Genomic DNA, 25,490 nt, shown 5'->3' with positions numbered 1-25,490 from the left:
CAGAACGGAAACAACACAAGCATGAAGACACCACGACAAAGGAGCCTGCGATATTGCTACAGTCTTAGTTCTATCGAGAAAAATCCAGCCTCACCACGATCATCCATGATGAAACTCCAGCAATCGACAGGTGTAGACCAGAGTACACTTCAATATACTAGCTCATTCGATCCACAAAAATGATGTTTCTGGTACCAGGTAACGTATTCATCGTTGATCCTCCCACTCCCCCTACCATACTCACGGTCATACTGCATCTCCCACCAATTCACATCAACAAACACACAGGCTCCTACCGGACATGCCTAACCTTGAGCTCAATGTTGAGAGTGTCACAGCCAAATTACTCAGGTTACTCAGTCTTCTCCAATATCTCCTACCTATCGTTCTCCTTCACGTTCATCGTACACGAAGTACTCTGTCTCTCGATCGTCTTGACTACCTTGAAGCAGCGTTTGCAGGTCTCACGAGGCTTCAACCCAGCAATGGAACGCTTCTGCTCCTTGCCTTCATCTGCATCCTCTTGCCCACAGCCACGTTGACGAAGGTTAATGACGTCTTGTTCATGTGCTGGATGTACTTGAGACGTGTACATGGACGGAGGTAACTGATAAGACTTGCGAACCGCAACATGTTAGTGCGCGAGTCATCCCATCAAGATCTGGACAACAAGTTCAAGCACAGAAATTGCTTCCACTGCAACATCACAGAAGACTGTTAGTATTCTAAATCAACACTTGTCGCAAGGCAAGACGAAAAATTGAGTCTCTCAGCACGTACTTACCTGGCTGCAAGAGGTCCGAACGACTCAACAGCAAGCTTTTTACAAGTCTTTGAAAGCTATGAATTGTGGTCGTGACACAGCGAGGAAGGAGCAGACAATAAATGATTCAACCCCTCTACTACTTCGGTGCTTTTCGCTGTCAAATCATAAAGACGAAGCATGCTGCTACCGCTCACAAAAACATCTTGTTGCAAATATAGACATAAGACACTCTGCTTCATCTCGTTGACTTGTTCAGCTTGGTGGCTGAGAAAACAGCCATTCCAAAGCTCCGTTGACATCCCCACCACTTCTGGATAGAGCCTGTATGTTCTGGTCGAAGTTGTAGAAGCCCATCTCGTTCAGTTGACCTAACTGGGTTGCATACCGCTCTTCTGGGGCTCGATTGTCCGGTGGCCCTCCAAAGTTGCCGAAATTTCCTAGACCACCTGCACCTGCCCCGCCTCCTAACATCATCTGCATAGCGTTCTGCAGCATCTCGGGATTGTTCATCATTTGCTGCATCTGTGGGTTGTTCATCATACCGGCCATCAAAGGATTAGCCGCGAAGGGGTTGGGCTGCTGCGAAGAGTTGTTCGAATCGGATCCTGTCTGACCGGGCTGTTGCTGCCCAGGTTGTGTCTGAGCAGGAGCTGGATTGAAAAGTGCAGCAAAGGGGTTAAATGCTTGTGTATCCGCGTTGTTCGAAGGATCGGCGGATCGATCCTGGCCGGCAGGAGGAGGAGGAGGCATAAACATGAAAGGGTTCATTCCTCCGCCGAGCATACCAGCAAATGGATTCTGTTGCTGTTGGCCTTGGCCTTGGCCTTGACCTTGGTTATGTGTTTGGTTTTGATCTTGACCCTCGGTAGTGTTTGTTGCGCCAGGCATTGGGAAGGCTTCTGAACCTCCGCCCATACCAAATGCACCAGAACCACCCATCATACGCTGCATCTCGATCATCTGTCTCATAGTATCGGGGTTTGTCAGCATCCTTCTGAAATAGTCCGATTGCAGCCACTGTCTTGCTTGAGGACCCATAGCTCTTAACTGCGGACTAGAATTTATCATCATATCGATCATCTGTGGGTTGGATAGAGCTTCGTTCATCATCTGTGCAAAGTTCGGGTCCTGTAGACGTCGCATCATCTCTTCTGGGGAAGGTGGGTTCGCTAGTTCTTGTAAACTAGGTAGGCCAGCAAAGCCAGCATATCTAGCGCCGGTCAGACCAACCAGAGGATCGTTTCCTGTACCAGCAGCAAAGTTTTGAGGTACATTGGCAGCAGGAGCAGTGGTCGTGGTCGAGCCGGTATCAGCCGGAGTGCTTTGACTCGCTGGGTTCTGTCTCTGATTGCTGGCAGCGCTTCGTACCAGATGCATTGTGTTTCCTTCTTTCACGTTGTGAGCACCTAACGTTTCGTGGTCCTTCAACACTTTCCCACTGTATATCAATCTTTGCGACGACGCTGGGACATTTGCCATATCAGGTTCGGCCAGCTTGGTCTTAAGATCTGCTACGGTTGTGGTAAGTGGTAGAGACACTGTGACTTTAGGTGCACTCGAAGCCTTGACGTTGAAGGTGACCACCGTATCTTCGGCCGTCGTATTGTCTGCCATCTTCTTGAAACGACTTGATTCAACTGATCGTGGGATCGTTTATGCTAGGTATCTCTATGCGCAATCTGTGGGGTTGTCCAATTGGCTCTCGAAGGTTGAACAGGACCAAGTAGATTTCTGATGGACAGAAAGGATCTCGCTATTTGATTAGTGTATGTCGAGTATGAAAATTGTGAATGAATATAACCAATCTATTGGAGGGGCATGCAACAGCAATTGCCATGTAATAAAACCATGAATCGCACCTGCCTGCGACAAACGCTGGTCGGAATCTTCTGGCGCGGATCTACGTCACGAGGCGGCTAGAGTTTAATTTAGCAATATCAGCACTCTGGCCTCAGGCATCAACTCTAGCGTGCTGGATCGCAAAATGTCCGAACAATCTTCAATCGCTTTGGTATACACGTTCTCGAGTCTCCTCCAATCCTTGATACCCTGGCGCAGGCGTTGGTGGTGTCCTGAGCTATTGCTTTGTTTTGCCCTCAGTGGTCAGCAATCGGGAACAGCCAAGTCTGTCGTGGTTAGACGTGATTCGAGTTGAAGCAGTTTGGTCAAAACCTGCTATTCACCATGGCGACAACGAGCTCAATGTTCATGTATAGCTTAACGCTGCAGCCACCCTCAGATATCACGGCTGCAGTATTGGGTCAGTTTGCCGGTACAAGAGAACAACAAATTGTCACGGCATCTGGGTCCAAGCTTACAATTCACAGGCCTGATCCAACGCAAGGGAAGATCTCACCTCTATTTACCCAAGATTGCTTCGGCATTGTACGAACTTTAGCTGCCTTCCGATTAGCCGGCGGCTCAAAAGACTATATAATTGTGGGCTCAGACTCGGGAAGAATTACTATTTTGGAATACCTGAAGGATACGAATCGCTTCAGCCGCGTCCATCTCGAGACTTTTGGCAAATCGGGTGTGAGAAGAGTAATCCCTGGTCAGTATCTTGCAGTTGATCCCAAAGGAAGAGCTTGCCTGATCGCTTCTGTTGAGAAGAACAAGATCGTCTATGTCCTCAATCGAAATGCCCAAGCTGCGCTCACCATCTCATCGCCGCTCGAAGCTCATAAGCCTGGCCTTCTCGTCTTCGACCTAATAGCACTCGACGTTGGTTATGAGAACCCTGTCTTCGCAGCCATCGAAGTCGATTACTCCGAGTCCGACCAAGATCCCAGCGGACAAGCATTTGAGGATGTAGAAAAGCAGTTAGTGTACTACGAACTAGATTTGGGTCTCAATCACGTTGTCAGAAAGTGGTCAGAAACAGTGGATCGATCTGCAACAAGGTTGTTCCAGGTTCCTGGCGGATCTGATGGTCCAAGTGGTGTCTTGGTCTGTGGAGTAGATACTATCACCTATCGACACAACAATCAGGATGCTCACCGAGTGCCGATTCCAAGAAGAAGAGGTGTCCTCGAGAACCCCGAGCGCAAGAGAACTATAGTCGCTGGTATCATGCACAAGATACGCAACCAGTTCTTTTTGCTTCTGCAGACTGGGGACGGCGACCTCTTCAAAGCATCAATCGATATGGCAGAGGACGACAACGGCCAGCCGACCGGTGAGGTGAAAGCACTGAAGATCAAATACTTCGACAGTGTACCAGTCGCTAATAGCTTACACATCCTGAAGAGTGGCTTTCTCTTCGTTGCCGCTGAACGCGGAAATCACCAGTTTTACCAATTTGAGAAACTGGGCGACGATGATGATGAGACGGAATTCTCGAGCGAGGACTACCCCTCAGATCCTTTAGAGCCGTACAGCCCTGCATATTTCCACCCACGACCATTGCTAAACCTTGCACTTGTGCAGAGTATTGAATCAATGAATCCTTTGATGGAGTCCAAGGTCACAAATCTGCTCGACGAAGATGGGGCTCCTCAGATATACACTATTTGTGGTGCTGGTGCAAGAAGCAGTTTCAAGACTCTTCGTCACGGCCTTTCTGTGTCAGAACTTGTTGAATCAGAACTGCCGGATAAACCACAGGCTGTCTGGACCACCAAATTGACACGAGCAGACAAGCATGATGCTTACATTGTTTTGTCCTTCGCTTCGGGCACACTCGTCCTGAGCATTGGCGAAACTGTCGAAGAAGTCACAGATACTGGCTTCCTATCGACTGCACCAACGTTAGCTGTGCAACAGCTGGGCGAAGATGCTCTTGTACAAGTTCATCCAAAGGGTATACGGCATATTCGAGCAGATAAACGCGTCAATGAATGGCCTGCGCCACAGCACAGATCCATTGTCGCTGCAGCCACAAATGAGAGACAAATCGCGGTGGCTCTAAGTTCTGGTGAGATTGTCTACTTCGAAATGGACACCGACGGCTCTCTGAACGAGTATGACGAACGAAGAGAGATGACTGGTACCGTGACCTGTCTTGGTCTGGGAGATGTGCCAGAAGGTCGTGTTCGCAGCTCGTTCCTTGCAGTAGGATGTGATGACTCAACAGTCCGAATCCTCAGCCTTGACCCTGATTCGACCCTGGAGAACAAGTCTGTCCAGGCGTTAACCTCTCCACCTTCTTCTCTTGCTATTATGCCTATGGTCGACGCAACATCTGGCGGCACAACACTTTATCTACATATTGGCCTCTATTCAGGCGTCTACCTTCGCACCGTTCTCGACGAGATCACTGGCGAACTATCCGACGTTCGCACACGTTTCCTGGGATTGAAACCGGCTAAACTTTTCCGTGTTTCTGTCGCAGGTCAAAATTGTATTCTGGCAGCAAGTACCCGAGCTTGGCTAGGCTACACTGACCCTCAGACCAAAGGTTTCATGCTGACACCGCTTGACTATCCTGAGTTAAGACACGCCTGGACATTTAGTAGTGAGCAATGTCCCGAAGGCATAGTAGGAATACAGGAGCAAAACTTAAGGTATGTCCTTCACACCCATCTCCCAAGCCTCTTTTCATGATGACAAAAACTATGCTCTTGCTTAGAATCCAAGGATTACTGCAGAACATATGTTTTATTCCAATTGTTCCTACTGAGAAACCCAACATGTTTACTTACAACATCAAGAACCTTTTCCTGAGCAAGAATTGATTGTCTATAGGATTTTTTCAGTCGAAGATATCTCACGTAACTTGCTCCAAGAAAGTATACCTCTACCGTACACACCAAGAAAATTCGTCAAACATCCCGAACACAATCTCTTCTACGTGATCGAGTCAGACAACAATACGCTGGCCTCCTCCACACGGAGTAAGCTCATCAATGAAACACCTGCAGTCAATGGCGACGCCACAATATTACCTCCTGATCAGTTTGGGAATCCACATGGCACCGAACATTGGGCGTCGTGCGTCCAAGTAATTGACCCAGTGACTGCAAAATCAGTCATCTTTAGCCTGGAACTTGAGGACAATGAGTGTGCTACGAGCATCGCAGCGGCTCCATTTTCTGGGCAGGATGACGAGACCTTCTTGGTCATAGGTACAGCTAAAGATCTAAAAGTGAGCCCACGCTCGTACAGTGCAGGCTTTCTTCACGTATACAGATTTCACGAGGAAGGCCGTGAACTAGAATTCATCCACAAGACCAAGATTGACCACCCTCCGACAGCGCTGCTACCTTTCCAAGGACGTTTGCTTGCTGGATGTGGATCTGACCTCCGTATCTACGATTTGGGCATGAAACAAATGCTTCGCAAATGCCAGGTACAAACTCTACCCAACATCATCGTTGGACTTGCAACACAAGGTAACCGAATCATTGTCAGTGATGTACAGGAGAGTGTTTCGTTTGTGGTCTACAAGTTCCAAGACAACAAGCTTATTCCTTTCGCAGACGATATGGTCGCACGCTGGACAACGTCGGCTGCGATGGTCGACTATGAAACAGTAGCAGGCGGAGACAAATTCGGAAACATGTGGCTCGTACGGTGTCCTCCTAAGGCTTCAGAAGAGGCGGATGAGGACAATTCTGGTGCACATCTTCTGCACGAGAAAGGATATCTAAATGGCGCACCCGCCCGCCTGAACCTCATGACGCATTACTTTACTGGCGACATCTCGACGAGCGTGCAGAAGACAAACCTCGTGAATGGAGGGAGAGACGTGGTATTCTGGACGGGCCTACAAGGTACTCTTGGAATGCTCGTACCATTTGTTAGCCGTGAGGATGTGGATTTTTTCCAAGAGCTTGAGAAGCAGCTTGCTACAGAACACAATCCGCCACTACTTGGGCGTGACCACTTGGCATACAGGTCTTATTATGCTCCTTCGAAAGGCACCATTGATGGGGATCTGTGCGAGACGTATTTCTTGTTACCGCATGAGAAGAAGGAGATCATAGCTGGTCCACTTGATCGATCAGTTCGAGAGGTCGAAAGAAAAATCTCTGATATGCGGACAAGAGTCGCGTATTGAGCAGCAAAATATATGAATCGATCTGCCTAATTCAAGTTACCTTGAAGTGCGATTCTCGTGCCATCTTTGAGCCTTCCTACTTAAAGAGCAGTCTTTCGCCTCGCTCGGTCTCTCGCTATCTATCGATTGATCTTGAGCTGGATGCTGAAGTCATTGCGACTCTGCATAAGACAAGATCAAACCTCACCTGCTGATATTTGAGTACGATTACAACGATATGGTCCATGTTGCTCATCGTAATTGATTCGACAGGATAACGTGCCCATACAAAGTAAAGCCTCTGCGCAGTTGTTCAAGCCTGCAGTGACTTGTCAGCCGACGATGTGAGCAGGATCGCCTGACAATCTTGCTGAGAGCAGCTGTCGCTCTAAAATGTTTACAGATAAGACTTTGTCTGACCTCTCCGAATCATATCAAGATGTAGGTTTTTGATCCAGCCTGTTTTCGCCGCATCCTTCAGCCGTCCTATCAAGGCCGCGCACAACTCAACTAAGATCGTTCCTGTAAAGGCAACCCCGCCCTGCAAGACATGGATTGGTTACGGATTCTAGTAGTACATGTACACAGTTGTGTAGAACAGGTAGATATCCGTCGTTACGAAGGCAGTCCAGGCTCCAGCCACGCTGCATGATGTCGGCTATTCTTTCTCGTTCACTAAACCTCAATGATGCTGTACAGGAGGAATGCATTCTCGTCCCACAAGTTCGTGGAGGTCCAGTAGGCATTGTTGGCTACATGAACCCTGATCTATGTATAGGGCCCAACGACCCTGCAACAAGTTTAGGTGTTGTAAGAGAAAAAAATATCAAAACTGCTTCTACCACTACGATTCTGTACCAAACGTTAGCTGCCGATCTTTAGCCAGAGCCCCTCGACATACAGTAATCTATGCACAACTGCTCAGCTCCTTAGCCTCTCCACATTAAACGAGCTACTAGTGTGCCCATGTGGTTGAAGCTCACTCTCGACTTGGCGTAACCTTTGCTTTGATAGATTCATCGCAACGAATCTTATCCTTCTAACGTGACCGTCATGAAGAAGTCTTGATATCAAGCCATGCCGAAACGAGGCTACCGCTCGCTTGCACAAGTCCTTCTGACCAGTCCGCTTTTTCCTTCTTAGTGGGGTACAGCAGAGCTGAAAAATAAGCTCTAGGGTCATCAATCCAATCTGGACTAGATACATGCTAAGCACTTCAAGCATCCTTCGAGGCGTGCCATGGCCCATTCTCCTCGTGCACTCCTGGGTCCAGAAATCTGCCACTTCGACAGCAGCCGCAGCTAGCGGTCTACTGACTTCGCCATGACTTTTGGGCTCGTATTGCTCGGCACTGATGGCCTTGCTTTGTCCATCTTCTCGTGAGTCCTTGTGGATTTGGAAAATTCATTATCAATTGCTTTTAGTCGTTGAAGGTGTCTGTTGTTGTTGCTCAGTGGTATATATCTAGGTCGTCTCGAGATCACGGAAAGCCCTTCCCACCCCATGTACACGCAGGTGCACGTGCTTTCAGCTTCAGCGATCTAACCACACTAAAGTCCATTGTGGCTGGCTACAGTTTGACATTTACACCAAAACACGTTGTCGTCAATCAATCGTCTACTGTTGCTAAGCTCCGACCAAGACCACTCGATCCTTTTATACCTCGAGGATCTACTGTGAGGCCTTGTTTTCTCCTCGACCTTCATATCGCCTCCAAGCTTTGTTGTACTATCTTTGGCACAGCCTTCCCGTTCTGTTGAGGAGACGAGGGAACGAAGGTCACAAGTATGGGTTGGTCACTTGGCAAGTCGATCACTAGAACAACATCTCAAGAGGCAACAGTGACGCGTGCTTCTGTTTCGAAACTTCAGCACAAAGGCAGCCACGCAGAGCATCCAAGACACAAACCACTTCCATTCTTGGCATCACCTGTTGACCCCGAGGCTTTGAAATGGATTGCGAAGAAAAAGAGGTCAGGAAATGGTGTGCAGAGGACGACCACGGTAGCACAATACGAGGCCGAGCAGTCAGAATCGGCACTGGCTCATCGAATCTTCCGAAAACAGCATGAAGCTAGTACTTTGGAATTGTTCTTCGATTTATTCTTCGTTGGTAACCTGGCTGTGTTTACGACAAAATCGGCACATGTTGATGCACAGTGTGAGTTCCGAATTCAAAATGCGCAAACCGAGATCTTGCTAACCTGAAACTCACAGCGCTATCAAACTACCTCGGTTTTTTCGCCATTCTCTGGACGACCTGGTTCCACGTCGCCATGTTTGACGTTCGATTCTACGTCGACAGTGTTTTCACGAGAATCTGCAAATTCATCGCTTTTGGCATTATGGTCTCCTTGGTCGGACTGAGCTCTCTCTACGACTCGATTCTGTCCGGTGGAACAACACGGGCCTTTCATGGCATTGCACTACTGATGTTCGGCTGTCGAATACTCTGGATCATCCAATACGCTGTTGTGCTCTATTTCGTTCGGGCTTTTGACAAAACTCTTGTCCCAATGATGGCAACCATGTTCGTCTACGTTGCCGCAGCTGCAGGATTCTTGGCCACATTCATAATGGACCGTACGAACATGTCTATCGCGGGCACTGAGGGTGCATCCAAGGTTCGGTTATGGTATATTTTTATTTGCGTCGAAGCTGTAGGAGTCATTACGATCAGCATGGTTTGGCGGGTCCTGTCCTTCAAGCATACTCACCTTGTCGAACGTGTCGGACTGCTTTCACTAATCATCATGGGCGAAGGCATCATTGGTCTGATCAAATCAGTTTCATATGCCATTCAAGGTACGTCGGTCCATTTATGGGAAGAAACTGGCATCATTACCTTTGCTGTCTTGTTGATCTACCTCATCTATGTCCTGTACTTCGACAATGTCGATCACCATCGATTCGGTACGATCGGCCAACAGCTGTGGACATTGTTCCACTTCCCGGCTCATGTCTGTATCCTTCTTACGGTCGAAGGGTCCACTGCTCTTCTCATCTGGAACGCATGCCGTAACGCAATCGGGTGGATTACAGAAGATTCGCTTCCCAGTGCAACAAACCCAATCCGCAATCCGGTGGCCAAAAAGGACTTTGCGAGCCTTGAAGAGTTTGTGGCTCAGGTCAACAAGACTTACTGGGAGACCAGTACCCAGTACTACTACAAAAGCCTAACTGAAGACTACTACAGTACCACGAAATTTAATGAAGATTTAGCCAAATTATCTAAACCTAAAGCGTCCTTTGGCTCGGATGATTGGGCAGCTGAGGTTAAAGTAATCCTGGAGAAGATGAGCAACTACTTTCAGTATTTCATCTATCAAAATTTCGGAGCAGAAGGGCCAAATCACAAACTTAAGAAGACGAAGGAGTATGACCAAAAGGTCGAGCTTTACGAAGACGGTTACAAGTTTACACTGATGTATTTCTATTGCTCGGCCGGTGCGCTACTCTTCGTTTTTGCGCTTCTATACTGGTTTGGTCGACAGAAGAAGACCAAGACCGAATGGGCGAGCATTGGTTTCCGAATTCTTGCTGGCATGGGCTTGCCTCTGATGATTATCTCTCCATTGAAGGAAAAGGAAGGCGATCACGACACCTTTCGATACACCTTTTCTTACCTGCTGATTCCAATTGTCTCACTGACGTTCCTGATTGTCATCATTATTGACAATGTGCTCAAAGCAATTGCCGAAAAGCACTATACTGTCATTGAAGAGCGACGGCTGAGCAGGATGAGCTCCCACGACACTACAGCTCTAAAGTCTCCTCCGATCGTGGAGGAAGAAGAGCGTGAACTTACGGATGAAGACTCGAGCTACGAGCTGCGGCGAAACACGACGCAAAATGGTCACGGTTCACCACAGATGGTCCAGCAAGAGCATGACGGGGCTAGCCTGGTTGGTAATGCTCAGAGGACACCGACTATATCGTTCTCGGATTTTCAGAATAGGAAGAATGGCTATGGTGAGATTCATCAAGATGAAGGTGATGATGCGCCTGAATATAGGAGAGGGGACGAGGAGCAGCACTTTCATGCCAGGAGATTTCAGTGACGGTTGTGTCACAAAGTCAGCCAGTGTTTAGACAAAAACTCTGGAACCACTTACGAATGATGACCTTGTTTGATTGGTTTAGCGAAGCAATTGTGATTGTAACTGCATATTGGATGAAACTCTTTCCCTCTACGGAGCAGTGCAGATACAGGAATGATAATCAACAGTTAGCATATATATTGCGATGTTACTCTTGCCTTCCTCTGGTGACTGCTGACCTCGAGTTCCTACCACTGATTGCTCGCTGCTGTAATCTTCAGCACCTGGACCCACCTTGCCACCCCCCAGGGCACCTAGATCAGGGACAAAATCGGGTAAACTTGGGATCTAGGAAGGCACACTCATGCCTGAAACTCAATAGAATTGGTTTGTTCGCGCTTTTCGCTTTCTTACTCTTTGCAACTGTGACTGATTTCAAGTGAGAACCTTTTAGAGGCCCTTACAACGACGAAGATCTCGTGTCTATAAGCAGACTCAATACTTACGTCCGTTCGCGTGATGGACTCGCTTACTTTAAATGGAAAAGGTGAGCGGGCAACCTCAAAGCGACGAAGAGTTTGATCTCTGGTCTCCTCACGGTGACCTGTCCAAGTCGTGGAGCAATACCGGCAGTCGTCGGCTATCAAAGCGGCCTGCCAATCGTGTTAGGAAAGCAGGCCTGACCACCACGAATATCGAATGTGAAAGCTGGTCGAGATAAGAGTGGGCGAATACTCTCTCATACCTGTCCTTCGACTCAGAACGACAGAACAGTGATTAGTCTCGTCTCGAGTGAAAACAAGCAACATGAAGCTCCTGTACCCAACGTCTATTGTACTCGACGTAGATAGCCTCAAAGGCTTTGCGCCCACCCTACACGTGTACGATGCCAAAAAGCCAATACCCGACGATCTCCTCGACGCCGAGATCCTAGTGACCTGGTCCAATAGTCCCGATAACCTATCCGAAGCTGCAAAGCGCATGACCAACCTCAAATGGATCCAATCTCTCGCCGCCGGTCCCAACGACGTTCTCAATGCCGGCTTCGACGCCTCAAAGATCACAGTATGTACTGGCTCGGGACTCCACGATCACACAGTGGCCGAGCATACCCTTGCACTACTTCTCTGCGCTGCCCGACGACTAGACGAGATGAAGGAGTACCAGCTCCAAGGTAAATGGCCAGGCCACCTCGGCGGTCCACAACCTGACCGACCAAAAGGCAAGTTCACCAGTTTACGAGGAGCCAACATCACTATCTGGGGCTTCGGCAACATCGCCAAAATGTTGACGCCCAGCTTGGTCGGGTTAGGAGCCAGCGTCAAAGGTATCGCTCGATCCAGTGGTGTGCGCAACGGCGTCGAAGTCGTTTCCGAGGACTCCCTGCAAAAAGTCCTGTCTGAAACTGACGCGCTCGTCATGATTCTACCTGGCAGTGAAGCCACAAAACACGCACTCAACGCAGAACGTCTGAAACTCCTACCCAACCACGCTTGGGTCGTCAATGTTGGTCGAGGCACTTCCATCGACGAGGACGCACTCGCCGAAGCACTGGACAACGGCAGCATAGGCGGTGCGGCGCTCGATGTGTTTGAGAAGGAGCCACTGCCAGAAGGACATAGGTTCTATAAGACGAAGAACACGATTGTCAGTCCGCATGCTGCTGGAGGTCGACCGCAGGGTGCTGAAGAGCTTATTGCGTATAATTTGAGGCGGTTCTTGGCGGGTCAGGAGTTGAAGAATGTCATTTGATGAGTCTCAAGCAACACATATACGAGAGGCAGGTAGTGTCTCTCATATCAATGGGATGCAGTTTGTTACTCATTCAAAACTTTTACAGAACCGTGTGAGATGGTAAACCAGCATCGTACTTTCACGAATAGCTTTCGAGAAAAAAAACAAAGAGGTGAAAGATCATCTACTCCCAAATTCATATACCTATTTTTTCCACTATAAATTTGACCTATATATTTCATTCCCCCACATATACCTGAAATCCTCCCATTCCGTCATATTGCATCTTCAATCCAAACCCTAGTTGACATTGATTTTGATAAACTCACCCTCACCACTGGCATCGGAGAACTTCTCCCAATCTTCCTCTGGCTCTTCGTCATCATCATCGTATGGCTCCTCAGCGGCATAGGCTGGAAGCTCCTGTGCATGATGTTCAGCTTGAGTGTTCTTAGTCTCCTGCTTAGATTCTTCAGCCTTGGTGGTAGGCTTGGTGTCTTGGGCATGAGGCTCGTTCTTCTCCTTGTATTGGCTGTCCTGCATATCGACCAAGTTGATCTCCTCGCGCTTTGGCGCGTCAGCAGGCTCAGTGCCAGCGATACTCGCCTGCTCGGATGCATCGAACAAGACTGGCTTCTCGGAGTAGTCGTCTTCGTAGTCAGCTTTACCCTCAGCAACAGGGTCAGTAGTGATGGGCACTTCGCGCTTCTGAGGAGCAGCCTCAGTCTTTGGCACTTTGACGACCAGGATTCCAGCATCCATCTTGGCTGAAATGGCTTGAACATCCACGTTTGCTGGGTCTCGCTTAGTGCCTAATCGAATGACCTTCTCAAAGACACCAGTTTCACGATTTCGTCCATCGACGACCAGCTGCTTCATCATGCTCTCGTCGACTCCAGGCTTGTGTGAGACACCTGTGATTCGCAAAAGGCTATTCTCTCCGTCGTAGTCGACTCCCACGTCTTCCTTTCGGCAGCCAGGAAGACTGCAGTGCATGATGTAGGCGTCTGCATTCTCAAAGATGTCGGTCTTTGGCTCGAAGTTCACATCTTCGCCAGACTTAGGAGCACTGAAGCGATCAGTAGTCAGTCCTAGACCTTCTGCTGCACCAGAGAGGTCGACGCCGAGTCTGTCACCGAGGTTGTTGAGGAATCCGCCAAGGTCGAAGTCTCGCTGACCGAGTTCTCGTCGAGGACGGTGTGGTGAACGACGACGATGGTGAGAGTGGTCAGAGGGATGATGGTGAGGACCCTCGCCTGGGGGGCCGGGAGGACCTCGATGTTCTGGCGGTGGACCTGCGAATGGATGGCCGAACATAAATGGAGGAGGACCGCCCCATCCTCCAAATCCGCGGTTGCGCCGGCCACAAGGGTGACCTCGCTGTCGACGTTCTTCACGCTCCTCACGATCTGGTCGATCTGGTCGATCTGGGCGTCCGAAGCGAGCTCTACGGCCGTGGAATGGAAGTTGGGTCTCTTCCGGCTTCTTTGTCTCAGGCTTGATAGTGCTGGGATCGACTATGGGAGGATCGTCCTCGACAGTCGGCTGCTTTCCCTTTGCTGCCTCACTCATTGGAGGTTGAGGTGGTGGTGCAGGAGTGCCACGCTCAGGACGAGCCCAAGCTGATCTTCGTGGTGGAGGAGGTGCTGGTGGGCCACCATTGCGAACATGCTCGGGGAAACCACCGAAGAAAGGGTGAGAATCCAAGTCATTCACGAAAGACCAGAAAGGGTTTGGGGGAGGATTGAGATAGTATACTGAAGGCATCTTGACAAGAATGTGTTGTGGTGTATAGTGGAAGAAACAATGTCAAGGAGAGTCAAGCCACAAGCAGGATATTATACAAAAGGTCACGAACAGGCAGAGGCGTTTCGTGGTGGCTGATTGGCAAGGTACTTACCGGGCGACGAATTGGCTTACGAGGCCTCGACTCGAACGTGCCAGAAGCGTCTTTTCGCCACTTTCTGTATGGTGTGTAAGTGAGGGGTTGCCTACAGAAAACACGTCGCTATGATGCCTGGAAGACAGGATTTAGACCTGTTGATACAGATTGCATACTGGCTGACGACACACAATTCATTGAGCGTGAATGAGACGGGAAGTTCTTGTCAAGAGTGGTGACGTGACAAATGTCCTCGAGTAGCCACTAAACCCAATACGTCTAGTGTGTTCATACTGGCTCGCTCTCGTATAGAGGAAACTCGCGTGCAGTCGCAAGAAGAGCAGGAACATGCATTGGGTAGCGAGGTGTACAAAGCACGAACAGGGTGAGAGGGTATTTCGAAAACTTCTGCGATAGTGTTCCGAACCGGTACAAATGTCACATTCGTTGGTATGATACCTACTGCCCATTGCTTGCGCATGTCCAACTACCTCCACTCTCACTTCCACTCCCTCCCGAAATTGCAGTGCCGCTAGCATACAGCCCAGCAATACAGATGAAGGCGCCTATACACACAAGAGTGATATTAACAAATGTCAGTGCCATCTTTTTCCAGTTCTTCGTGTATCCTCCAAAGTTGAGGAACAGCCAGAAGATGCCGCTCAACCCGTAAGTGAACCAACTTGCAAATAAGCTAGAGATGAGAGCTAGCAAGTTGTTGAAATTTGGTATGCTTTCGGCAATGACCCATGCGATAACCCAAAATGTAAGAGTGATACCCATCCAAGTTCCGATAGAGAGCCACGTGTTTTTGCTCATGTGGCGAGTTCCTCGGAAGATTCTCACGTAGACATACTTTGAACCTACGTGTGCATAGATCACGCCTGCGACAACGATGGTAGGGATCGCGACACCCCAGCCGATCTTTGCTAGAACACCTCCAGGACTGCCTAACGCTGGAGAGAGGACTTCGTTTCCGGCGTAGGCGTAGCATACCATGGCCACGATGAGGTAGACGGTCGTATCGCTCACTTGAAGCACTATGAGCGCTCTGGTAAAGTCCTTCGGCTCTCGCATCTCGGAGATAAAGCTGAAGAAGGCAAGATGTCCTCTGGGTAAAGTCAGCAGAGTGTCAAGTTACAGTATAGTAGATCTCCGGGGGAACACTGCCAACGACACAGCCGGTACATCACGAACGACATGACAAGGGGAAAACTTACGCGTATGCAAACACAATGTTTGTGACAGATAGAAAAACGGAACGAAAAGGCGTGCCTGGCGGAGTGGTCCCCAGGTATTGACCATTACTTGGGTTCAGTACACCCAGTGCGATCATAGTAACCGTTACTGCTGTCAGGATAGATAGGCAGCTGACCACGCTCAACCAGGAAACCTTGGCCAGAGTCCTTGGTAATGTACAGACCCAGAACAGTATTAATCCAACTACACCCCAGACTAGAGTGCACGCCGCTGAGTTGGTGATGGTATTGAGACATATCGTCCAGGACAGTAGATGAGATGCTGCACCGAAGATCAGAAAAATGGTTTGAGCAACTCCCCCGATTTCTCGTCCGATCACAGCAGCTTTAGGACCAAGAGGTCTGAAGAGAACCCAAAATGCATCAGCCATGTTGTGAATCCATGGATTTGCCATCTTATATTGCCTGTTTCCTTAGACACTCAATTACCACGTGCTGGATTTGTTGCACTTACCCCAAAACATAGCCAGTGTATGTTGCAACGACACCCAATCCGACAATCAGAATGGCGCCTCCAATCATACCGATCTCAGCTAGAACACTCGGCAGCGATAACACACCTAGTGAAATCGTTTCCGCGATCACAATGACAGCGCACTGCCACCAGCTCAATGTGCGGTACTTCACGTCCCCATCAGCTTCGTCGCCAAATGGATCATCTTGGTCCTGGTCTTGCCATCCCTTGGATCTTCTCTTCTCCTTGGCTCGGACCACATCTTGGTCTGCCTGCATGGACTCTGGCAATTTCTCTGGGTCATAGTCATTGTCGCGTGAGGCTCGCAGAGTAGGGGACCGTGAACGAGTTTCTGGGCGGCCAAGAGCCATGATCGAAATGAGGTGACCTTGTTCGGGTTTCTGAGCGTGGTACAGCTGGCAGTAGAATTAACACATTCGCAATAATGCAGAAGCCATGAGTGAGCCGCTTTGGCACCAGCGACTATCTATAACGCACAGATCATCGCAGCCAAACATCACCTCAACACCACGGCATTAGCTCTCTAGCAACAACGTCATTGAGAAGCCAATGTGTGCACTCATACAATGAGGTGCACGCTCACCGATTGTGGTAGGGAGATACTCATCCGGTAGATACAGCGTCCCGTGGCTGCGGATCCATCAATGCTTGCATCACCAGCGAAAACAAGCACTAGAGTTTCTGCTTGTCAAGCTTTGGCCTAGGGTGGTGCGAAAGGCTTCGTGGGTGGCGAAGCAAGATACAAGATAATGTCGATCGTTTATGTCAAACTTGACTCTTGCCGACCTCTCCGCCTCTCCAGGGGAAAGCATTTCGAAATCAAATAACATTAAGGCAACACGGAAGACTCAAACCTCAAAATGTAAGCAAGCGTCGCCTTGACTGAGACTTGGCCACTGATAGTCATATTGCATCGTGGCTCTCAGAGTTCGTGCTGAAGCCCGGAAGCACGATCGCCCATCTTGCTGACGAGTGCCAAGCACTGTCGCTGTCCACGAGTAGTATATCTCGTAAACACTATGTCTCTCTGGTAACGGCTACTCGAATCATTCGAGTTTCCAAAGGTTCTTGAGGGTTGCGCTGAACACACGCACCATGTCTAGGGATTGTTCGCAGCGTCATGATGTTGGAAAAATCTTGGTCAACTTGCAGGCGAATAACAAAGCTACGGAACACCATTAATTCTACCAGTGCCAGTTCAATAGCACTCTGTGCGTGGCCGTAACTACCTAGATGTCTTCTGGGCTCTACCACCCGCAACCTGCTTCCATGAGACTCTTTTTCTCATAACTACTCGAGCGATGAGTACAATACAGCGTCTCTGGAGCTTGCTCTGTGAGAATACGAGATTGTTGAAAGCTCAATCTCACGTCATCGCGAGCCGTCCACGATCGAGATTACTGGATTTGCCAACTGAAGTCCTCTTGATCATCGTATCGCAGCTGAAATACGAGAATGGGATAGCTCTGAGCTTGACCTGCCATCGACTTTACGAACTTCTGTTCAAAACCTACAAGCCAACTCCAAAGCATAATGGTCGCGAGGCCCGCGTTCTAGTTCTTTTGGAGCGCGACCTTCCCGATATGCTCTCGTGTCCTACTCATGAACGTCTATACAAATGGCGGGGACACTCGCGGCATCTTTGTCCTCTGTGTACCAATGCAAAGCGGTCTCATGGCTCGCTGATCGTTTGCTATCACGACTGTGAAGAGGGCTTTCAGGAACTGTTTGAACCAGAGCGACGACTAATCCTTAGACACACGCTCCTTGGCCCTAATTATGGCGTTCCTAAGAGCATGTTTGTTCACAGATGTGGGAAGTCTCACTTCGAGTCAATGAACGAGACGAGATTGAAGATCGTTGGTGATTCACTAATGCTTCGGCGTACCCAGCGTTGGCCTGTGAGGCTGGAACTTTATCCTGATCTCCCGGGACTACAAGATTTCAGGCAGACGATGGAGAAATGTCACGCAATGCCACTATCACCGGTTTGGAGTGCAGCCGTGCATCATGCCATGCAGAATAGCAAGAGATTGTTTTCAACCTCCGAGGAAGCGGCTCCAACCTATTGTTGGACGTGCCCTATACTCTTCAAGTGTTCTTGTTGCTCAACTGACGTCAAAGTTCGTGTAGAACAATTCGACTTGGGTCAGGTTGTGATTAGGTTCGACCTCTACCAGGACTTGGGTCATTTGAACGAGCTTACGACAGCACAACGCACAGTGTTTGGAGTCAAGAACAATTGGCCAACCCAGTGGCCATCTGAAAGTGGAATAGCAGAAAGATTTAAAGAAAGTCTTGAGCTGAAATACCATGGTGTGGATACGACGGCCCTCGACCTCATGGCCGTGGACTACATTACCACTTTCCTTCACGAGTGGGCGTATAGTGTGTTTTCTGATCCGAAGGAGGCAGAGAATATCGTCCAGTTCTGGCCTGATCCGTTGCTGGATAAACTCCACCCAAGACCCAGGTTTGACAACATACCTTTTCACGACGATTTGCCCTGTGACGGCTAACTCGCTTTTTCTCATATAGTCATACTAGACATGAACCGTACTGTACCCACGCGGAATTTTCCTGCTGATAATAAAACCTATAAAGCGTCTTGCAGAATATTGCAGATCAGCCTCCTCGCAATCATTCAGGAATCTATACGTGTGACCTAATACATCGTGTGCGTTGTGATCACTTCTATATAGTGGGCTGTACGGTACTGGCGTGTATACAACAGCAGTACCGTTCGCAAGGATTGTGTATGTGGATAAGAGTATCAAGCTCATTGAATCCCTGTTCTGACACCGATCTTCCGATGCTGGCTACACCTGAGCTGGTACCCTGATCCACAATCGTCCTTTTCAGGCGTCGTAGTCCAAGTGGGTCTCTTCTAAACTCCTCAACAAAAGGCTCTTCTGTACTTAGGTATTCGAAAGCGTAGTGTGCGTCCTCACAAGGTAATACAGCCACTAATCGTTGAGGCACCAATCGTAACCACATCTAATAGTTAGGACTTACCTACTATCAAACCACTTGAAGGGTAACCACCACTCAGATGTCACAGCATCGGGACGTCCCACCGTGCAAGGATTGCTCGATAGAGTAGTGCTGCGCATCGAGGAGCAATTGTGGCACGTAAAGCTTGGTAAAGACCACAACACCTATCCTGAAGGATCCATTAGCATGTAGCGAGCCTCTGCATGCAGGCCGCATGATGTCAAGTACAGTGTGTTCGTGCAAATGTCTTTGTACCAGCTAAAGAAGCACTGGCAACGAGATACAAAGATTGAGTCAGCTTAAGTTATGGGTACCTTTTTTTGTGCCACGAGTGGAAGTTCTTGGATAGGGTGGACAGTACTACAGTAGTTAGAGGGCCGGTTAGCTGCCGCATCTTTGCACGGCACCGTAACATGACAACTTGGCTACATAGAGATCTGTGATCCTATTCTTGGAGCATTGAGAGTGGGCTGAAAGTGTGTGTTTGGGCCTGTCTCTGCTTTCTCCTGCCGTCCCTAGGTCTCAGCTTCTGACTTGGCTTGCGATTAGCATTGTGCTCACTGCTGCCACTGGAACGATGCTACATGTCAACGAATGAGCATCCCATGTGATTGCTTGCCCTATTAGCAACAAGGCTCAATGTCTCGTTTCTTTAATCGTTCTAACAAAAGTTCGGCGTCGCTAGACAAGATCCAAAATCAAACTCGCGATCGCTCACCCAACTTACGCGAACCATCACGTCCACAGCAACCATTGTCCCAACAGGCACAACACTCCGAAGTCGAAGGTCCGCTATACCAACAGTCGCAGCCAGGCCAACGCGGTAGTGGCATATACCGACCTGCGCAAGAGCAGACGTATACTATTCATTCGAGCCAACAAGCCCCTCAGGACGAGAGGTACTACAACGACAACCCTACGCACCTAAGTCGGTCGTCGTCTACACACCAGCCGACTATATACGCCGAGCAGCAGCAACTCCAGCAGCAGCAGCAGCGTCCGACGATCAGCCTCGTCAACCCTACTCTACAGCAGCAATCTATTGCTGAGAACGACTCATCTGCAGGCCCCACTCAATTTGAACCTTCTACCAGGCTACGGACTAGTGGGGCAAAGGAGAAGGAGGAGAAAAAGTCTAGAAACAGCGGTATACGAAGTCTGTTCGGTGGTAGCAAGGAGAAAAAAGAGGGAAGAGATACTTCCAGCGAATCTAGCCGTCTCAGTCGGCACAGCTCGATCCTGAACAAGCGACAGCCAGCCCCTACCTCCCCATCAGGCCTACAAAACACCCAAGCCAGTCCACAGGTTCCTCAATCTCCTCAGCAAAGCCTTTCTGAGTCGATCGGTACATATCAAAGTCAGAGCTTTCAGGCCCCGTCACAGGAAGACGTTCGCGAGGAAGAACAAACCCGATACGAACAATATTACCGACCTCGACCGAACAGTCAGTACGCACCTCCCTCGCAGCAGGAACGAAGGCCTTCAATTCAATACGAGGAAGACGCACCACAGTTTCCTGCTCCGCCTCAAGCCCAACAATATCAACAACAGCACCTCTACCATCAACCAAACGTCTCTCAGCCTCACATTGACCTTTCTACGGACGTTCGCAAGGATCACTTTGCCTATACCAGTCAACCTATTCGTGACCAACCATCGGCCTTATTCGAGCCCGATCAGTCACTTCGGCCCCCTTCCCAATCCTCTTTAGGTCCGCCTTCCCCACTAGGAGCCCCGTCACAATTAGCTTCCCGGAAACCTACATCGAACCCTCCTCGATACTCGGTACAAGCCGCACAGACGTACCAGGCTGCGCAACAAGCCGCAAACCAGCAAACGCAGTCTCAACAGGTCCAAGCTCAAACCCCACACCAGTCGCAGCAAACACACGGAGACAACCAATCCTTGCAGGAACGAGGAATGCCAAACCGTGATCGAGATAGACAACAGCGAGACTCGCGCATGGAAGAGCAAGATCTGAGATACCAAGTGCAAGATCCAAGGGCCAGGATGTCTACTGCTACTGCCAATGATCAAGGAAGGAGTACCCCTCCACCAAGAGGAAGAGACGATGCACAAACACTTGATCACCAGACATTGCTGCAGCGCTACGAAGAGCTGCAGGCTAAATACTCGAAGGTCAAGAGATACTACTTCGACCGCGAGGCACAAGTCACACAGCTTCAGAACGTGGTTGCTAATCAGCGGCTGTCCATGTCAAAGACGTCTCTGGACGATGCACAGTACGCCAATCGCTTCGAGAGACTGAGTGGTGCTATTCAAAATCTCGCCTTCAACATTCGCAAAGACTGGCGCCGACTGCCGAACTGGCTTGCTCCTGCCTGCAATCGTGATGCATGCGCAACAGGCACAAAAGAAATGACTGCTGTTGGTCGAGCCTGCATATCGCGCTGGCTATTTGAACACATCTTCCAGACCGTCTTCCATCCTGGCATTGACGAACGACTCAGCCACGAGTTGAAGAGTATGGATCGTGCTCTTCGCCGTTCTCCATCGGTACTTACAGAAGAACAGCGTGATGACTTGTTGACCAAAGTCACAACATGGCGCCTGACAACGTGTGAAGCTCTGTCTGAAGTACTCCACAGTCGACAAAGCGAAGCTCACACTGAAGCCTTGTCACGCAGGTTGGCTGATGAGCTCTGCGCGTACCTGCATTCCCTGCTCAATGTACCAGCACCACCCAATCTGGAGGGCTATCTGCAGCCGATTGTCGCACAAGCACTCTCTATCTCAGCCAACTTACCACTCGAGAGTCGAGATATCTGCATAGATTACTACTACCCTGGCACTCCTATGAATGAGACATTCATGAAACTTGAGACTGGAATGACCCCACTTGTACAGCCAGGTAGTGCTCCCAACAGAGAGGATTACGAAGAAACCATCGACGACGATGATACAGCCAGGAGCATGAATTCGGAGAACGACGTTGATGTCCAAGAACAAATTCGAGAAGGTGTCAGAGCAGCTGCCACCTCTTCTAACAACACTATTACAAGTACAGGCTCCAAAGACTCCAAGCACAAAGCTAAAGGCTTCTTTTCTGGAGGCTTCTCAGGCGGTCTTGTAAGCAACAAGAAAACACCGTCAGCCTCTTCTGGTCGTGGTCCGAGTCAAACCGACCTCCTTTCAAAGGGGGATGGAGACAAAAACAAAGAAGACGACCACGCATGGAACTTCGATGCCATGGTTCGTGGTCAAAAAGAAGGCAAGATTCGGTTCGCCGTCTTCCTCGCTGTAGAAGTCAGAGGGAAATCTTTGAAACTGCAGGAAGGTTCACAAAGTGGTAATGGTAATGGTGGCGACAAAGGCGACACCAAGAGCGCCCAACAAGCTGGAGCTATCAGCGCAGGTCCAGGCGTCGCTGCTGCTAGCGGAACCAGTGGAGGTGCAGGCACAGGAGGCGTTAACGTGCTCGTGAAAGCGCCTGTCTTTGGGTTCTAGGAGGACAACAGGCGGAAATCACAACATACAAGCTCCAACATTTTGGAAGGCGCATTCAGCGGGCTATACGATGTGGGACATTATTTCTTCGAAGCTTTTGGTTCTTCGACTCATGATGAGCCAGTGCCTCGATCGACGGCAGGACGGGCACGGGGTGCGACGGTTGGATACAGAAAGCCTTTGTCTGTGGATGAGAATGAAATTGAAGTTGCACGCGCCTACACGTTTTGATGAAAAGCCTTTTTTGGTGGTGCGAGAATAGTGAGTATTGGTATAGAGGACATTACGTATTACTAGCTGTGTGCGTTATTCCAAGTAGGCTGTTGAGTGTCAGACGCCCAGATTGCCCTGTTTCACTTGGCCAATCTAGACGAGAGAAAATACATAGCTACCGTGCCTCCCAGCACCTGAGAGGCTCTCTAGCTTTAGTATAATACACCCATTGACCCCTATCTGGCCTTCCAGGGCCCCTGACAACGTACCCTTATACTGAGATCATACTGTTTTCCAGATACTGGAAATTTCTCCGCACTTTTAGTGAGTGAGTGAGTGAGTGAGTGAGTGCATGAGTGAGTAAGCGAAACTCTGTTATCCCTGTGCCCATTCGACATCGACCTTCAGAATTGTCGATCTTGTGTCTGAATGAGCACTCCAGCCCTCCTTCTGGCCAAAGAAAGGTAAGGGCTATACGTAGAGTACCTTACAGAGCTTGTCAAAGCATGAGAACGGGATACACACATCGATGGCACCAATCGGGTATGGGGATGTTCAGGTCATATCTTGGCTCGGACGAACTATTTTATTTATCAGTAATTACCCCGGATTCAAAATATGCTTTGCGGGGAAGACCACAAGTATCGGGATGAGTTACGGATGTGTGCAACGATACTGAGGTGTGTATAGAGAGCATTGGGTATATGTACTGTGGGTTTCAAGGTCTACTGCGTGTTATCGTTGTGTGTCTTGACGCAACCAAGTTCTGATAGGTAAAGAACGATACCAGCAAATATGCTTCCTCTGTTCGTGCTTGTGCCGGTGGTCTCTGCAGCCCTATTGCTCATCTATGCTGTTCTTTTCGTGGGTAAGCGACAGAAGACGCTGCCTCCTGGTCCTCCGACTGTATGTATGGTGCAATCATAGCTCTTCACGCAGGAATGCTCACGGAAGTTAGTTACCGATCATTGGCAACCTGCATCAGATCCCTACCAAAGGCTCTTATTTGACCTTCACGGAATGGGCAAAGCAGTACGGAGGAATCTTTAGCCTGAAGCTTGGCCCTGGCACAGCTATCGTCCTGACAGACCGAAAGTACGTCAAGCAGCTTATCGACAAGCGGAGCTCGATCTATAGCGACCGACCTCACTCATATGTGAGCCACAATTTGATCACTGGAGGCGATCATGTCCTCATATGTCATTATGGTCGAGTATGGCAGCAGTACAGAAAGCAGATCAACCAATTCTTTAAGGAGTCCATCGTCGACAAAGATCATCTGCCAGTCCAGAACGCGGAAGCTGTTCAGTTTTTATACGATATGATGCACAGCCCACAAGACCACATGATGCATCCAAAGCGATTCTCGAATAGTATTGCTTGCAGCACTATTTGGGGGATCAGATCTCCCACAATCGACACTCTGCATATGACAAGATTGTATGATTTGATGGAGAATTGGTCTGTTGTCATGGAACCAGGAAATACTCCACCAGTCGACATCTTTCCCTTCCTGCACTATGTGCCAGAATCTTTGTTCGGTCGATGGCGGAGTCGGGCATCCAATGTCGGGGATGAGATGAATGGTTTATACAGTGATATGCTTCAGCGACTGGAAGCACGTAGAGAGAAGACGGGCACCCAAGGTTCCTTTATGGATCGGGTCCTAGATCAAACCGAAAAACTGGAACTGACACGACACCAGACGTGGTTCCTTGGCGGGACGATGATGGAGGGAGCCAGTGATACTAGCTCTAGTATCATTATTGCAGCTATTCAAGCTTTTGTAAGGTGGCCTGAAGTGCAACAAAAAGCTTGGGCGGAGATAGACGCTGTGTTGGGCGAAGATCGGTCACCAACCTGGGAGGATTACGACAAGCTGCCCTATATAGCAGCGACAGTCAAGGAGGCAATGAGATGGAGACCGGTTGTGCCTTTGGCATTTCCTCACGCGCTGACTGAAGACGGTAGGTGTCCGTGTGTTCTTGAAATGATCGTGTATGCTAATCAGCTCAGACTGGATCGACGGGTATAAGCTGCCGAAAGGCTCGATCGTTTTCATCAATGCGTGGGGCATTCACCACGATGAGAGTCGCTTCAAAACCCCTGACGTATTTGATCCAGATCATTACAAAGGAGTAACAGCTCTAGCACCCGTGCTTGCGGCTGCCACTGATGAGAACGAGCGCGACCACTATGGGTATGGGTCAGGACGGCGTCTTTGTCCAGGTATACATTTAGCGGAACGCAACCTCTTTCTCGCAATCTCAAAGCTATTGTGGGCTTTTGAGTTCTCACCCGGCACGAATGACTCGGGTGATATTGTACTTCCTGACACAGATCCACAGACAGGATACAGCGAAGGATTCTTGGTATGTGCAAAACCTTTCCAATGTAGGATCGAGGTGCGATCGGAGAGAAGGCGTGAGACGATAGAGAAAGAGTATGCTGTGGCTCAGAAGGAGGTATTTTCGAGGTTCGGGTAGTGATATCTCTCCATAGAAGTCCTCGAAAGTGATCGATGATCATCCAGCAGTACTGTCATGAACAGATTGTGTTTTCTTGTATTCCTGCTCAAGCTGCCGCTGCATCTCAAAGTCGATCCTTCGCTCATCCTGTTCAGCCTTCTTCCGTCGCTGATTCTCTTCGTCCCGAATCACTCCAGCATGCATGGCCGCCT

The 25,490-nt window shown here is 49.3% G+C and overlaps 8 protein-coding genes across 8 annotated transcripts; 5 read left to right on the top strand and 3 right to left on the bottom strand.

Moving 5' to 3' along the window:
• Positions 1–1,018: 1,018 nt before the first annotated feature.
• LTR64_008173 (uncharacterized protein) lies at positions 1,019–2,380 on the bottom strand (the record flags this gene model as incomplete). Its single annotated transcript, XM_064902488.1, has 1 exon — positions 1,019–2,380. One exon carries the CDS (start codon positions 2,378–2,380, stop codon positions 1,019–1,021), a length of 1,362 nt encoding a protein of 453 aa, XP_064750964.1.
• Positions 2,381–2,950: 570 nt separating this feature from the next.
• Positions 2,951–6,767, top strand: RSE1 (pre-mRNA-splicing factor rse1; the record flags this gene model as incomplete). Its single annotated transcript, XM_064902487.1, has 2 exons — positions 2,951–5,271; positions 5,453–6,767. The coding sequence occupies 2 exons, from the start codon at positions 2,951–2,953 to the stop codon at positions 6,765–6,767; spliced, it is 3,636 nt and encodes a 1,211-aa protein (XP_064750963.1).
• A 1,766-nt stretch (positions 6,768–8,533) lies between these two features.
• Positions 8,534–10,806, top strand: LTR64_008171 (uncharacterized protein; the record flags this gene model as incomplete). Its single annotated transcript, XM_064902486.1, has 2 exons — positions 8,534–8,906; positions 8,963–10,806. 2 exons carry the CDS (start codon positions 8,534–8,536, stop codon positions 10,804–10,806), a joined length of 2,217 nt encoding a protein of 738 aa, XP_064750962.1.
• A 786-nt stretch (positions 10,807–11,592) lies between these two features.
• LTR64_008170 (uncharacterized protein) lies at positions 11,593–12,537 on the top strand (the record flags this gene model as incomplete). The annotated part of the gene is made up of 1 exon (XM_064902485.1): positions 11,593–12,537. One exon carries the CDS (start codon positions 11,593–11,595, stop codon positions 12,535–12,537), a length of 945 nt encoding a protein of 314 aa, XP_064750961.1.
• A 282-nt stretch (positions 12,538–12,819) lies between these two features.
• Positions 12,820–14,286, bottom strand: LTR64_008169 (uncharacterized protein; the record flags this gene model as incomplete). Its single annotated transcript, XM_064902484.1, has 1 exon — positions 12,820–14,286. The coding sequence occupies one exon, from the start codon at positions 14,284–14,286 to the stop codon at positions 12,820–12,822; it is 1,467 nt and encodes a 488-aa protein (XP_064750960.1).
• Positions 14,287–14,860: 574 nt separating this feature from the next.
• Positions 14,861–16,485, bottom strand: LTR64_008168 (uncharacterized protein; the record flags this gene model as incomplete). The annotated part of the gene is made up of 2 exons (XM_064902483.1): positions 14,861–15,512; positions 16,115–16,485. 2 exons carry the CDS (start codon positions 16,483–16,485, stop codon positions 14,861–14,863), a joined length of 1,023 nt encoding a protein of 340 aa, XP_064750959.1.
• A 3,283-nt stretch (positions 16,486–19,768) lies between these two features.
• Positions 19,769–22,597, top strand: LTR64_008167 (uncharacterized protein; the record flags this gene model as incomplete). The annotated part of the gene is made up of 1 exon (XM_064902482.1): positions 19,769–22,597. One exon carries the CDS (start codon positions 19,769–19,771, stop codon positions 22,595–22,597), a length of 2,829 nt encoding a protein of 942 aa, XP_064750958.1.
• A 1,008-nt stretch (positions 22,598–23,605) lies between these two features.
• LTR64_008166 (uncharacterized protein) lies at positions 23,606–25,296 on the top strand (the record flags this gene model as incomplete). The annotated part of the gene is made up of 3 exons (XM_064902481.1): positions 23,606–23,716; positions 23,769–24,777; positions 24,827–25,296. The coding sequence occupies 3 exons, from the start codon at positions 23,606–23,608 to the stop codon at positions 25,294–25,296; spliced, it is 1,590 nt and encodes a 529-aa protein (XP_064750957.1).
• Positions 25,297–25,490: the final 194 nt, after the last annotated feature.

The sequence above is a fragment of the Lithohypha guttulata genome (genome assembly GCF_036872675.1).
Source record: "Lithohypha guttulata strain CCFEE 5908 chromosome Unknown scaffold_8, whole genome shotgun sequence".
Lineage (NCBI taxonomy): Eukaryota > Fungi > Ascomycota > Eurotiomycetes > Chaetothyriales > Trichomeriaceae > Lithohypha > Lithohypha guttulata.
The sequence above is the reverse complement of the archived record's forward strand: the minus strand, read 5'-3'. Positions and strand labels throughout refer to the sequence as shown.